This window comes from Gymnodraco acuticeps, unplaced genomic scaffold (genome assembly GCF_902827175.1).
Source record: "Gymnodraco acuticeps unplaced genomic scaffold, fGymAcu1.1, whole genome shotgun sequence".
Classification (NCBI taxonomy): Eukaryota; Metazoa; Chordata; class Actinopteri; order Perciformes; family Bathydraconidae; genus Gymnodraco; species Gymnodraco acuticeps.
In genome coordinates, this window is record NW_022991443.1 from 2598129 (window position 1) to 2611212 (window position 13084).

General features: G+C 39.7%; 1 protein-coding gene across 5 annotated transcripts in view; it reads left to right on the forward strand.

The window, feature by feature from the left end:
- LOC117532823 (vitamin D3 receptor A) overlaps positions 1–13084 on the forward strand; it is a 112648-nt gene that overhangs the window by 71089 nt on the left and 28475 nt on the right. For all 5 annotated transcript variants that reach the window (XM_034196346.1, XM_034196350.1, XM_034196349.1 and 2 more), the window contains exon 4: positions 7638–7822. In XM_034196346.1, the coding sequence (XP_034052237.1) occupies positions 7638–7822 (185 nt within the window). The remainder of the gene's footprint in view (positions 1–7637; positions 7823–13084) is intronic.

The following is a 13084-nucleotide window of genomic DNA, read 5'->3' on the forward strand; positions in this document are numbered from 1 at the left end:
CTCTGGCATTATCAGTGCAACCCCCACCCTCTCTGTTTGCCTTTCTTTCTTTCTGTCTTTCTTTCCTAACCACATCACAGCATTCAAACAGTCACTTTCTGAACAGAAAACGTTCTTTTGGCAAACTGCGGTGTGTTTGCCAAGCGCTGTGGGGTGGTCAACATGTTCCTTTTTATGGTCTGTTGTTTTTTTATGTGGACTGCCGCCTTAATGAGGCTCAAACTTGGCCGGGCACTGACTGGTTCAATCACGTTCTCGCCCTTAGAATAGCTTGCTTTGATGGCCCTTGCCAAACTTGACCAAAAACTGTGCCTATTCGCAATGGGGCTTCGTGCTCCATCCTTGGATGTCTTCACCACAAGGAGTCCTTGGAGGCTCCTGGCTGGACTTGGACATTGGATGGCAGCCAGAGCCTAATTAATGACGGTGGTTTAAATGAGATGAAAGCCAAGTAAATCCTTTGGTTAGTTTAGCAGTCATTCAGTTGCCTTTTTAAGCCAACAACTGTTGTTGTCGTTGGTGGCGTCTGCGTCGGCACATTAGTGGTTATGTAAAGCAGCCTCGGTGGTTTCAATCCAGGGTACAATCACTGTAAATCCTCTTTAAATATAGATGTTTACAGCTTCCAGGAAAACAAGCAGTATTTAGTATTAAGTTAGTATTAAGTTAGCATTATTTACTTTAGAGTCTTTTATGCCATTACATTGGCCCCTTAAATGATCAGTAACTGAAAAGTATGTATTTATTTGGTGTATTTCATATAATCTTCTATATTGTCAAGGCAATCATTTTTGTTCTATGACAAGTTTAAAGCCAGGTTCAAAAAAAAATGTGTATTGTCATATTAGAGTCAAGGGTTATTACAAATATAATTTTGAATATCTCTATCACTCAATAAATCTATAAACAGCTATTACAAATAATACCGTTTTGCTATTTTTTTTTTAAAGTAAAATGTTTTATAAATGAGACTGCTATATACAGTATATACAAAAACAATGTTAAGATAATGGATAGGAATCTAACTGTAACGTTTGGTAAATAGTAGTGCTACTGAAGTCAAGATGTTTTTGTCTTTTGTCTTATATAATTGAATCATTAAAAAAACATCCTTTAAAGATAACTATTGTAAAATGCCATGCATTTTGTAATACACACAAAAACAGAATAACAATTGTGAAATAATATTAATATCACCATTAAACATCCCCAGGTGATTACTTGCATTACCCAATTATTTGTTGTATTACAATTGTTTTTGAGTTTTTTTGCACTTGGATATAAATATTTGTGCTTAGTGACAGTGCCTGAAAAAACAATGTTTTTGCTTTAACAAATTAAGACATTAAATAAGTTCAACAAATAAAACGCAGATTTAGAAGACGTTACTACAGCAGCCCAACAAAAATAGCGTATACAAATATTATCCTGCATTTAGCCTACATGAACAAGTTATCATATAAAAACTGTAAATGTCATGCCTACAAATTTGATGGAGCCACATTGATGTGCTTGCCGTCACCTCATGGCTCCGGGCCTGTCTCTCTTTGGCAGTCATGGTGTCTGTCTGCACAGTTGAGCGCTTCATGGGTAATCGGTCACTGTGTCAAAGAGTCAAAAGGATAATACGAGCGGAGGTATCCAGGGGTCAGTACATTACTCCCGCAGGCCAGGAGGAAAAGGATACTCATCGTAAAATACATTTACTGTTATTTTATTGCAAATGTTTCCTTTATTCTTTGTTCTTTGTGTGCTAATTTTAGGGTGTCACAATATACTGAAGACAAAAGCCTGTGAGCAATTTACTCAATCAAAATATGAAATATGGTTTTGCAAATATGGTGCATCTCCTTTTGTTTAGTGGTACATATTTGCTCTGCGTATATAACCGAACAGTTTGTTTTGTGATGTTTGCTCTGCACAGTTTCCTGTGTGAGTACTGGGAAGCCTGCAATGTGTTCCTGTTGTCGTCAGCAACATCAAACACTGATGGCATAACACTGTTTATCTGGGTTTAGAGAAACATCGTGTTCTGATATAAATGATAGATAAAAATGTACCTGAAAAGGGTATTTGAAAATGTAGTGTGTGTTTGTTCTTTTGTAATGAGCATTATAGGCAGTTATTGTTGACATTTAGAATATAACATCTCCATTAAAACAATGACCGTTATGAAATGTGTTTCCATTTAAGTTCTTTTTTACATAGAAGCCTTAAAATAATTGTTACACATTAAGTTTTTTTAACTTCATTACATATGTCACATCCATACATGGAACATTAGAACTGCCTGTTTTTCATTTTTATAAAAATGTCTTCAGGCATGGCTTGATTCAGCGCTTCCTGTTTCACACCATGCGTAGCCTCTCCGCACCACACATCCAGATGTTTGGTCATTTAGTCCGTTGCTCAGAGGCGTCTCTAAAAGAAAAATATTGTTCTGCAGGAATTGTGCGTTGGGTTAGGGTTTTGGCATTCTGCCTGACTATTGAAAATAGCCTTTCCACAACTGATCTAGAAAAAGAGCTCTAGAGATTCAACACTGAGTGAGTCATTTTAGAAAGCCGATAGATTGCTGCAAGAATGAGTACTCAAACCAGGGAATGAGTCGGCATGTTTGCACCGGTTCTCTTGTCTTGACGTTTTTGTAAGGTGCCTGAAATCAAGTATGTGTTTTAAGAGTTTTTTTATACAGTGTATGACATTAAAATACCTCACACTCTTGGATTTTGAGGCCTTTACATTTCTACAAAAAGGCCTTTGCTAACAGGTGCCTAAATGAGACTGCAGATGTGTTGGGGACATTAAACATCACCAATATTTTTAGATTTATAGTCATTTCCAATTATTACTTCTTTGACTTCCCAAACATGAAGATACAAGTTAGGTAGTGATGTCGAAGTCATGTGGTGTAGTTTGCTAAAGGTTTAGCTTTTTTTTCTTTTGGTGATTTCATTTTCGTTTATTATAAAAATGGTGGTTATTTGGGAGGATAACTCGATACAATTATTATAAACTTCATCGAGTTCTCAACCACAGAAATTAGTTAGCATGTTTGCACTTCTGTTCACTTATGTTGAGGTTTTGAGGTGTCTAAAAAAAGGTCTATGGTTACATCAGTTTAGGAGCTTTTGATTATTTATTTTCTCTCTTACAACATAAAATACGTCATTCAATTTTCAAGCGTTTACATGTCTTCACAAGGTGGATGCCTACAAGTGCCTGAGATTGCAGATGTCGATAACATTTAACGTTGTCAATAGTTCGCCTCACAGCCTCGTGACTTTGTTTTAGTTTCTAGTATTTTCAAATGTTAGTTTTGTATCACTTTAAAAAAACAAAACAAGATACAAGTTGGAAGCTTAGTTGTGGGGATAGGGTTAGCCGATTTGCTTATTGTTGTGAGGAACCAGAGTGATGCTAGGTGTATCTTCCCTGAATAAATCAATAGGCAGAGGTGCAGTTGCTACTGTGTCTAAATTAGGGATGGGAATTTGAAAGCAAATGTATATTTGAATATTCGACCCCCAGAAAAACGGTTAACCGATTAACCGAAATGTACATAACCTAATTTAGAAAAATAAATAAATACATGTTCAAATAAGTATAGAAACCAAGTCGAATTTGTCAAATGTATTGAACTTAAACGCGAGTGAAGTATAACCGGACGCGAGAGAGAGAGAGATCAGCACCTGCAGCTCTGCCCGCTGTGAGGGACCGGTGAGCGGAGCAAAACACACCTTTAGTCACCTAACACATTTAGCTGTGGCACTATCGTATACATTGAATTATTCCATTTGATAATATGTAATCAACTTAGGCACCCCTCCCAAAAAAATAAAAAAAATAAAATAAAATTACAATAAAAATATTCATAACTCATATTCTCACACCTGAATAATTTCGAATATTCGATTAATCGTTCCCATCCCTAGTCTAAATCAGTATCTCCACTAATGGCCTTCAAGCTGGATTTTCAGTACTCAGTTCATAGCATAGCCTTATCTAACACGGCTTGGCAACAGTCTTTCTGTCATTCACACTATATTTTCACAGCACAGGTGCCGAGGTTTTCAGTTCTCCCCTACTCCCTTCTGTTATTTTACTGCAACAATGATCCATAAGGCTACAGAGCACATCCTGCACTCTTCCCAATAACAGCATTTTACTGTGAGGCAGTGGTTGGCTCATACTAAAATGCCACTTAAATCTAATTTATTTGTTATTTAAAAGGTATAACAACTCTTATACTAATCATTCTTTGTCTTGGAGTGCATTGGGTTTCATATCAAATAGAGGTAGATGCAAATCTGTTCTGATCCATAATGAATAATGAGTGTTGTGAATATAAGATCACAAAGTAATGTAATTCTTTCAGGCATGTTGAAGTGGCATGCAAACCCAGGAATTCCCCAACGCTTCATCTCAGCGTTCCTCTCCGCCTGCAGTCTCCGCTCCTGCAGCATGAATAAGGCAAAAGGCACATAAACATCCAACACCCGCCGCATCAGCCGTATGAAAAAGCAGAAGACAGCCTCTCCTGCGTGCCAAGCTCAGGAGATGTATAGTTCATGGATGAAAATATTTGGAGCTTACATTACAGCTCCTTCACTTAGTTCTGAAAGCTTGTTTAACTGCTGACAAGTAGCACTTATTTTTTGTTAAATCCACAACCCATCTTTAAAACTGAGTGTTTTCAAGGTAACACATCCAATTTCTTCCTTCAGTGTTGGTCAAAACTAGGCGATCTCAACTTTTCTTGGACAGTATATTGTCCCCAAAAATAAGGGCAATAAAAGATATAATGGTATTTGAAGAGAAACTCCCTCTGGAGGGAACTTTGGGGATTGTACCCTTTGCAGCCCATTTACAGCCCATTTACATGCACACATTCCTATACAACACACTTCAAAAGAATAATAGGGCCTTTTTAAGGGAACTACAAAATTAAATAACCCCCCGAAAAAGCATAACATTTTAAAATACCACCCTGTAATTGTAAAACACCTTGGAGAGAAGACAATAAGCTGAAATTGTAAGATGATATTAGCCTGATGCACAATACATATAATACATTACAAACTAGGGGTGGGGGAAATAATCAATACAGCATAGCATCTCCTTTTCAGGTTCAAATAACACAAAAATGTGGGTTATTTACATAAACTATTCATATTCAGTGTTGTGCTAGTTACTGAAAACCAGTAACTAGTTACTTCATTTCAAAAGTAACTCAGTTACTTTACTAATCACTTACACAAAAAGTAATGCGTTACTGTGAAAACGTTATCGTTACTTAAAAAAAGGGCTCCCATTAATGCCCTTATAGCCTTCATTTCAGTACTGTTATTGCATTGGAGAATAATACAATCTGTTGATCAACTTGACATGCCTTATATGCAATCTGGATTGCATCGATATTAGCTGGCTTTCCATTTTTGCATATTCTTTCTCCAGGTAGTTGGAAAACGTTTTCCGTCCCATATGCCGTGTGCCGCCCGGACATGCTATCATGCTAACTAGCTCCCTGAAAGCGGGTGACTCCACTGTAGCAATAGCCTGCATGTGTTCTACAACATACCGTGCAATGGCTTTATCGACTTTTCCCTGGCTAGCAGTCCCTTGGTTAAAATCCAGCCGCTGTTGCTTAGGTGGAGGTGGAGTGGCGTCGGCTGAGTCTCTGTGGTCTTAGCTACTAGCTTCGTCCCAGCATGTTGTTTTTGCAGATGTTTTAAGAGATTTGAATTACTGGTTTGGGCAGTAGATAGGCTCTTTGACCCGCCAGGACACAACTTACATTTAACTAAAACGTTCTTTTCTTTGTGCTCGACAAAAGTCAAATAGTGAGAATATCTCCAGGTGGAGAAACTAGACTTGAGCTCCGCCGCCGCCATGATAGTCTTTGTTAGTAAACAACACAAACACGCCCGTCTCCGCACGTGACACAGGAAGTATCTAAGTACATTTACTCAAGTACTGTACTTAAGTACAGTTCTCATCTCTGTTCGCCTGGCTTTTGACTATATAAAAAAACGTAGTAACGGAGTAACGCACCATGTAGTAACGGTAACTGAGTTACTGAATTTAAAAAGTAATGCGTTAGAGTACTAGTTACTGCCAAAAATAACGGCGTTACAGTAACGCGTTAGTCCCAACACTGTTCATATTGCAAATACATTTTTTCACCAGGAAGGGAAGACGGACATGGATATATGACCCATGTGATTTGCAATATTGCAATATATTGTATCGCAATACTTAGCATATCGTAGAATCGCAATACTATCGTATCGTGGCTTAAGTATCGTGATAGTATCGTATCGTGGGGAGCCTGATGATTCCCACCCCGATTACAAACCGAAAGGCATATCATGAGAAAACGTTTTATTTTTATCTTTATGCAGTTGTATTACTATCCTCTTTCACACAACGACAGATTCTCCTTCGTTCCTGCACGCTTACCCCTAGTTTCCACTGGGTCCGTCTGCGTCGTGTTACGGGCGCGTTGCGGCTGCGCTGCGGCGTCCACAAGGATCGCGGCCACTCTAGTCAATGGGTGCTATTCCACCAGACGCGCCGCGTTACGGCTCAGAAGCGTCACAGAAGCGTCTCGCCGTTGGGCTCCGCTGGAAATAGGATTGAAGTCTATTTTTCGACGCGACGCAGCCGTAAGGTAATGTCGGGCAGGAAGTGGAACGGTGACAGCATCCGGCCCACCCCCCAAAACCGGTTCCTTCTCCTCCCCCAATCCCTCCTCTGTAGTCTTTCCAGTAGGAGAATAAAGGCCAGCGTTCTCCTTCGGTTTACAGGCACTGTGTGTAAATTATATAGAATAATTATGATGATGAATGCATTTTTTTTTACCACTAAAATACAGCAACCCATCTTTGATTCATGTTGCTTTTAACTGGACTATTACAATTATTATTAATTATGTCTGTAGTCTACAACACATCAAAATAGGAAATAACAACAATAAACACGATTTAAACAGACACAAAAATAAACCATTTAACTACGTAGCCTACTTACTTTCTTGTAGAAGTACAAATGTCCAGGAAATATGCCCAAATCAACAAGAACTGCGATCCGGCATGCACGACGCTCCGCTTCCGTAATGCTTCTGAAACGCTCGTGAAACGTGCCCGGTAGGGTATGACGCTGGAGGAGGCCGGACCAAAACCGCGGCGCTAGGAAACTAGGGGTGACACTCCTCAAGTAACAATTATGACCGTTGGTTTTTTCCTGTGCTTAACACCATTGATATGCAGATAGTATAAGGAGAGCTACACCGTGTGACACCACGTGTGTGGACCTGTGGATGTGTTTACTTTCACTGGATTAGACACAATGAGAAGATCAGTTACAACCTTGTGATACACGGGGTGTTAATAGAGTTACCTCTTGATGCAAGACTTGTTTGCAGCTGTCTTTTGGTTCTTTCATTAAAGATAAAAAAATACTTTAAAAAAAGTTTTGCAATGTTTGTATTGACATGACTGCGGGAATTATTTTCTTTTTCTTTGAACTTTTCTTTTGGCACATTCAATATCAGTATTTGTGAAATTGTGTGTTTTTCTTTTTACTGTTCTTAGCTAGAGATATTAAATATATCCTCTGTTTCATCTGGATTGCAGTCATCCTGACAGACGAGGAGGTTCAGAGGAAGAAGGACATGATAATGAAGAGGAAAGAGGAGGAAGCAGCCCGTGAGGCGATGAGGCCACGTCTAAACGAGGAGCAGGCCCGCATCATCTCCAGTCTCGTGGAAGCCCACCACAAGACTTACGATGCCTCCTATTCCGACTTCTCCCGCTTCAGGGTGAGTCCAGTACAAAGTCTCTTATTTTACCAAAACCACAATCATATTATCCTCAGTTCAGCCCTAAGTCACTTTGTTGTTAACTGTGGGGGAAACTTCTGTGTAGCAATGCAGTGGGAGTCACCGACTCATGAAGGAGACACGGGAAGAGCAGGAGCTTTGATGTCAAACACTGATGGTTTATTTGGAGTTACGGCCGGAGAATTCACAAAACAAGTCACAGCAGCCACGGTCTGACTGCACGGGAGAGTTGCCATGTCAATTCTGGAGTGCCTCTCTCTCGTTAGCCCATTTAACTGGTTTCACAGAGAGTAATCAACATATTTGAGAAGATAGCCTAAACAGTTGGGAACACTGAGTTACTTGCGTCTGACACTTATGGCCTCGAAGATTTCACACCTTGGAGTCCACAAACACCGAGAAGGAAGTGTTCCAGTGTACCCACAACAATAAACCATCTGTGACCTAGGGTTGCCCGGTCATAGAATGGGAAAAACAACATTATGGCTGAAGCAGCCTATCTCCTTAAAGGAGATAACAGACGTCAGGGTTGGTCATGCACGTCATATCTAGGAGTCTCGGACAATTATTTCCCTAACATTAACCATAACTATGGGTGGAGCAGGACATGATGTCATGCAATGGAAGGGAGGGTTCCCTGAAGCATGGTATCCGACCATAATAATACGTGTTATTTTTGAAAAGTAAATTAATACAGAAGCAATATTTACCAATCGAGATACATACTAGTGTTGCATGGTGTACCGATACTTGAAAGGTACCGCGATACCCTGCCGTTAAAAACGTTACGATTCCTTCGTTTCATTAGTATCGGTAAGAATGACGGGGAAAAGTACTCCGGTGAGAAAGCGCCGTTTTAATAAGAGCCGTGTGTATTCAGCGCTCTGCTTCCCACTCCCTGCACTGCAGCCGTGCCTGCAGTCCCTCCCCTCTCAAGCACGCTCTAAGTGCCTCCCCTCTCTCGTGCACGCGCTAGCTGCCAGAGCATGTGAGAAAACTGTGATAGATAACATAATTACATCATGCTCAAGCCCATGCCCTCAAATCTAAGTCAAACAAGTGTAATTTATTTTGTGACAAACAAACGTTTTCGTAGTTTGACGAGGCAAATAATGGCAATGATAACTGTCTAATATGGCTATCTTTTTAGCTAACTTACCAATGTGGCTAACATCTGCAATGTACATTTGGTCAATAATTATTTATATTACTGTAGCCTACTATTACATGTTAATAAAATATAAAGTTAACTATCAAAGAAATCACATAAACTCAAGTATAAAGAAGAGACCACGAAAAATAATCGGAATCGCAATTCTTGACTTGGTATCGGTAACGAAACCAAAATGTTGGTATTGTGACAACACTAATACATACAGCACATTGTATGCGAGTTAGCCTTCACTTTATGAATAAAGTAGATGAATACTATATTCCTTAGATGTCCAATGCTAAGTCCTAAGAACTGATCAAACAAAACAAAACAATTCGACAATAGGACATGGATGCCATCTGCTCTGGTTTACCACACCACAACAGACCTTGGCATTCTCTCTCTTAGTTTGTACCCTAGCCGTAATTGGTTGAAGGTGAAACTATGTAACTGCACTTACTCACCTTCTACCATGGCCACTGATAATTTCAGGTTTTTGTTGGCTGGATTAACTTTTAGTAACGAGACAGTATAACCCAACATCTTTGGGTAATTTTTTTGTACTTCTAGATGATCTCACCATTATTAAACTGAACGCAACGAGTCAGAACAAGTGAGGCTTTGGTACACATCTTGGAGCTAGTCTTTTTTTGTGCTTGGTATTAAATGACTCTTGATGTCTAAACGGATTCAGGAAGAGACTTTGAATGCATTGGTAAAAGGCCCTCGTAGTAAAGGAGTGCACTCTGGCACAAACTGGACTGTTTGCTAACTGAGTGCTGTTGAAACCTACTTTTGATTTTCTCAGCAGTTCAGTCCCTGCACGACAGAGCAGCAGAGTGCAACAGTGATTGTGTGCATGTTACGTTTTTACTGTACTACTTAATAAATCATTAAGCTAGCTAACTTGCTTAGCTAAGTCCTCTAATGTTAGCTTATCGTCTACGCTTTTCTATATATATATATATATTTGTAAGCATATTGTTACAGTCTATTGTTAATAAGCAAGAGGTGCCACGTTTTCGTTGTAATACGTATCAATAGGAACTTTTTTTTGTCAGTATTTCAAACAAGAAGATCTTTGTTTTATTCTCTGGTGAATCCTATGGCAATTAGATGTAATGCAGGTGTGCTTCTAGGAGTTCAGTTTACGGTCACCTGTTTTATTAAAACAATTCTGAGGCTTGGGAACTGTATTCAATGTTTGTACATAAGGATTACATCTTGAAAATGTCCAGATAAAACACTTATATTTTAAATATGGTGTTTTTCTGGCAAGTGGCTATGGTATAAGGCAGGGGTGCCCAACCAGTCCCGACCGGTCGATCACGGGGAGATTCCCAGTCGAATGTGTCTAAAAATAGAACAACAATATTCTGTTTTATCGAAAATGTCCTAGAACATAATCTTCCTGTGCCAGAATAATGCACTTGAACGCATCAAAGCTTTGTGATTGGCCGGCGTGACCCCATGTGTTGGGGCGTGGCTGGTGGGAAGTGGGCACTATTTCGCTGACGTTGTTCGTGTCAACAGGAGTGACAGTCCGCACACACACAAGACCGCAATTATGGCAGAAGCAAAAAAGCCCAAAATATATAATTTTCACTCCGAGTGGGAGGATGATTATTTTTTTATCTATTCCAATTCAAAGTCCATCTGTCTCATCTGCAATGCGAGCGTGGCTCTATCGAAGAAGGGTAATTTAGGAGGCATTTCAAAACAGTGCACAAACGCTACGAGACGGAATTCCCTCCTAATTCTGCCCTACGCTCCCAAAAGGGGAGGGGCCTGAAAGGACAGCTAAATGCACAGCAGTCCATTTTCACCCGGCCCAACAACAAGAGCAAGGCTGCTACCAGAGCATCTTATCGTGTCAGTCACGTTCTTGCGAAACACATGAAGTCTTTCAAAGACGGCGAAGTTGTGAAAGAAGCATTCCTGGAGGCTGCCGACGCGCTTTTTGGGGACAGTAAAAATAACAGTAGCATTTCAACAGGTTTTTGATATAATAAAAACTCAAGTTAGATACTGTTATTAATCAGCTGTAAGTTTTAGTTTGTTTGAACTTATTCATTATATTTATTGTACAAAATGGTATAAGAATGCAAACTTAAATTGATTATAGTCTATTATCAATTCAGGTTAAGAAACTAGTGTTGCTTGCATCCTATTTTAAAGGCATTTATTTTTATACTCTACTAAAATGCAAAAAAAAAGGGTTTGATTCTATTAATTTTGTCTTTTTTATTGCACTTTGGCAGCAGATTCCTGTGTAGCTTCAGATCTCAGTTGTCTTATTAGTAAGCCTCATTTATACTTTTGTAGCAACACTATTTTTATATAATGGCAAAGAAAGGGTTCAGAGTATTTTCACATTTTTACATATGTGGCAGCACTGTTCAATGTTTCTTGAAAACATTACCCACTGTAGTATGTGACGTGTGAATAAACTCCAACTCTGTATCAACAACACTGTTGTGTAACTTCAGTTAAATACTTGTATGATTAAAAAGAGGTAAGATAAAGGATCTGCTGCAGTATTTTATGAAGTATTAATCGTACAAAGGTCAGTTTTATACAAGTAAAAGTGTGTATTTACCTGGTAGTAGGCTGTCAGTAACTACGCCTCTCTATTTGGACTGGTAGATCTCGGCAGACTGGCAACTTTAAAAGTAGCTCTCAGTTCAAAAAAGGTTGGGCACCCCTGGTATAAGGGTATTAATAAGTAATTAATACATACTAAAGTGTAATCACATATGCAATGGTTTTCACTAAACAAACCAAAATGTACAAGATTAACTTAAGCTGAATTGTTGTTTAGCTTACTGTGCTCTTCTCGGATCTTCAAAACAGTTTGGGTAAAGGCACTTATACATGTGGGGTGGTAGTGACAGTCTGATTTATAATAAGTGTTATCAAATGAATGAAAAGCCATAGGATTTTAGTTCCTGTGATCGTGGGATAGCTTTATTTAAGGCCCCGGCCACACGAGGACGAAAACGCAATCGCAAAAAAGCTTCTGTCCACACGCAATATTCACCGGATAGTGTCTGTCCACATGAGACAGCTCCGTTTAGCTCCAACCGCTGGAGAAGCTGCAGTACATATGCAGGAGCCTGTACGTGGCGCTGTAACTTCCTCCACAAAAGCAGTGAAGAAGCATGGTTGTCATGGTTGCTCTTCTGTTTATTCTCCGCGGTGGGGGCCGAGGGAACCGGGCAGAGTTGTTCGCCAGTCAACGTGTATTAAAGTTTAAATCTTCCTGACAAAATTATAAAAGTGCCGGTCAAAGGTCTTCTTTGTTATTTATTGAGCTTTAAAACAAATGAATAACAAATCTATATAATATAATAATAAAATACATGGAGCCTCTCTTTTTCCTCCCTCTCTTCGGACAGCGTCAGTGTCTGTTTCATGCAGCAGCTGATCCAGTAATGAGTGACCCGGCCGACAGTAAAAATAAACATATTTATAACTAGTTTAGGTAGTTTGAGCGGTGTCTCCGTCCTGTCAGATTAGACTTCACTCGCGTTTATGTCCATATCGAGAGAAAGATAAATAATCTGAATTCAGTGTGCAGTTTACTTTGACGCTGGGGTGAGCAGCAGAGGTGGGGAGAGGTGGGGCTATTGCCTCATCATTATCAGAAAATTATCGTATAGGGCGTACAGCCGTTGGACCCCCCAGAGCGTTGCGTATGCCGTTCTATCCACCTTGGGACCCGTTATCGTTTCCGCAATCGTTTAGTGCCGTATTCGGTCGTCCTCGTGTGGCCGAACGGTCTATATGACACAACGGTAACGCAAACGACCGTTTTCGTCCTCATGTGGCCGGGTCCTAATTTGTGTAACCACAGCCATATTTACTTCACACCAACACGTGAGCCAGCATTGCCCGTGTGTGTTTTAAATCTACTCGACACCCGTAACACGAGTCAACAAAGGCGTTTATCTGCCCGACAGAGGCGTCCTCTTTTCTTCCTGCACATCATGAACTCGATCTTTTCAGACGGCTTTCTTTCTCTGCAGATCAAAACAATCAGGTCGCCCTGGGATGCAAAAATGTACCTTACTATGTTATTAACCATC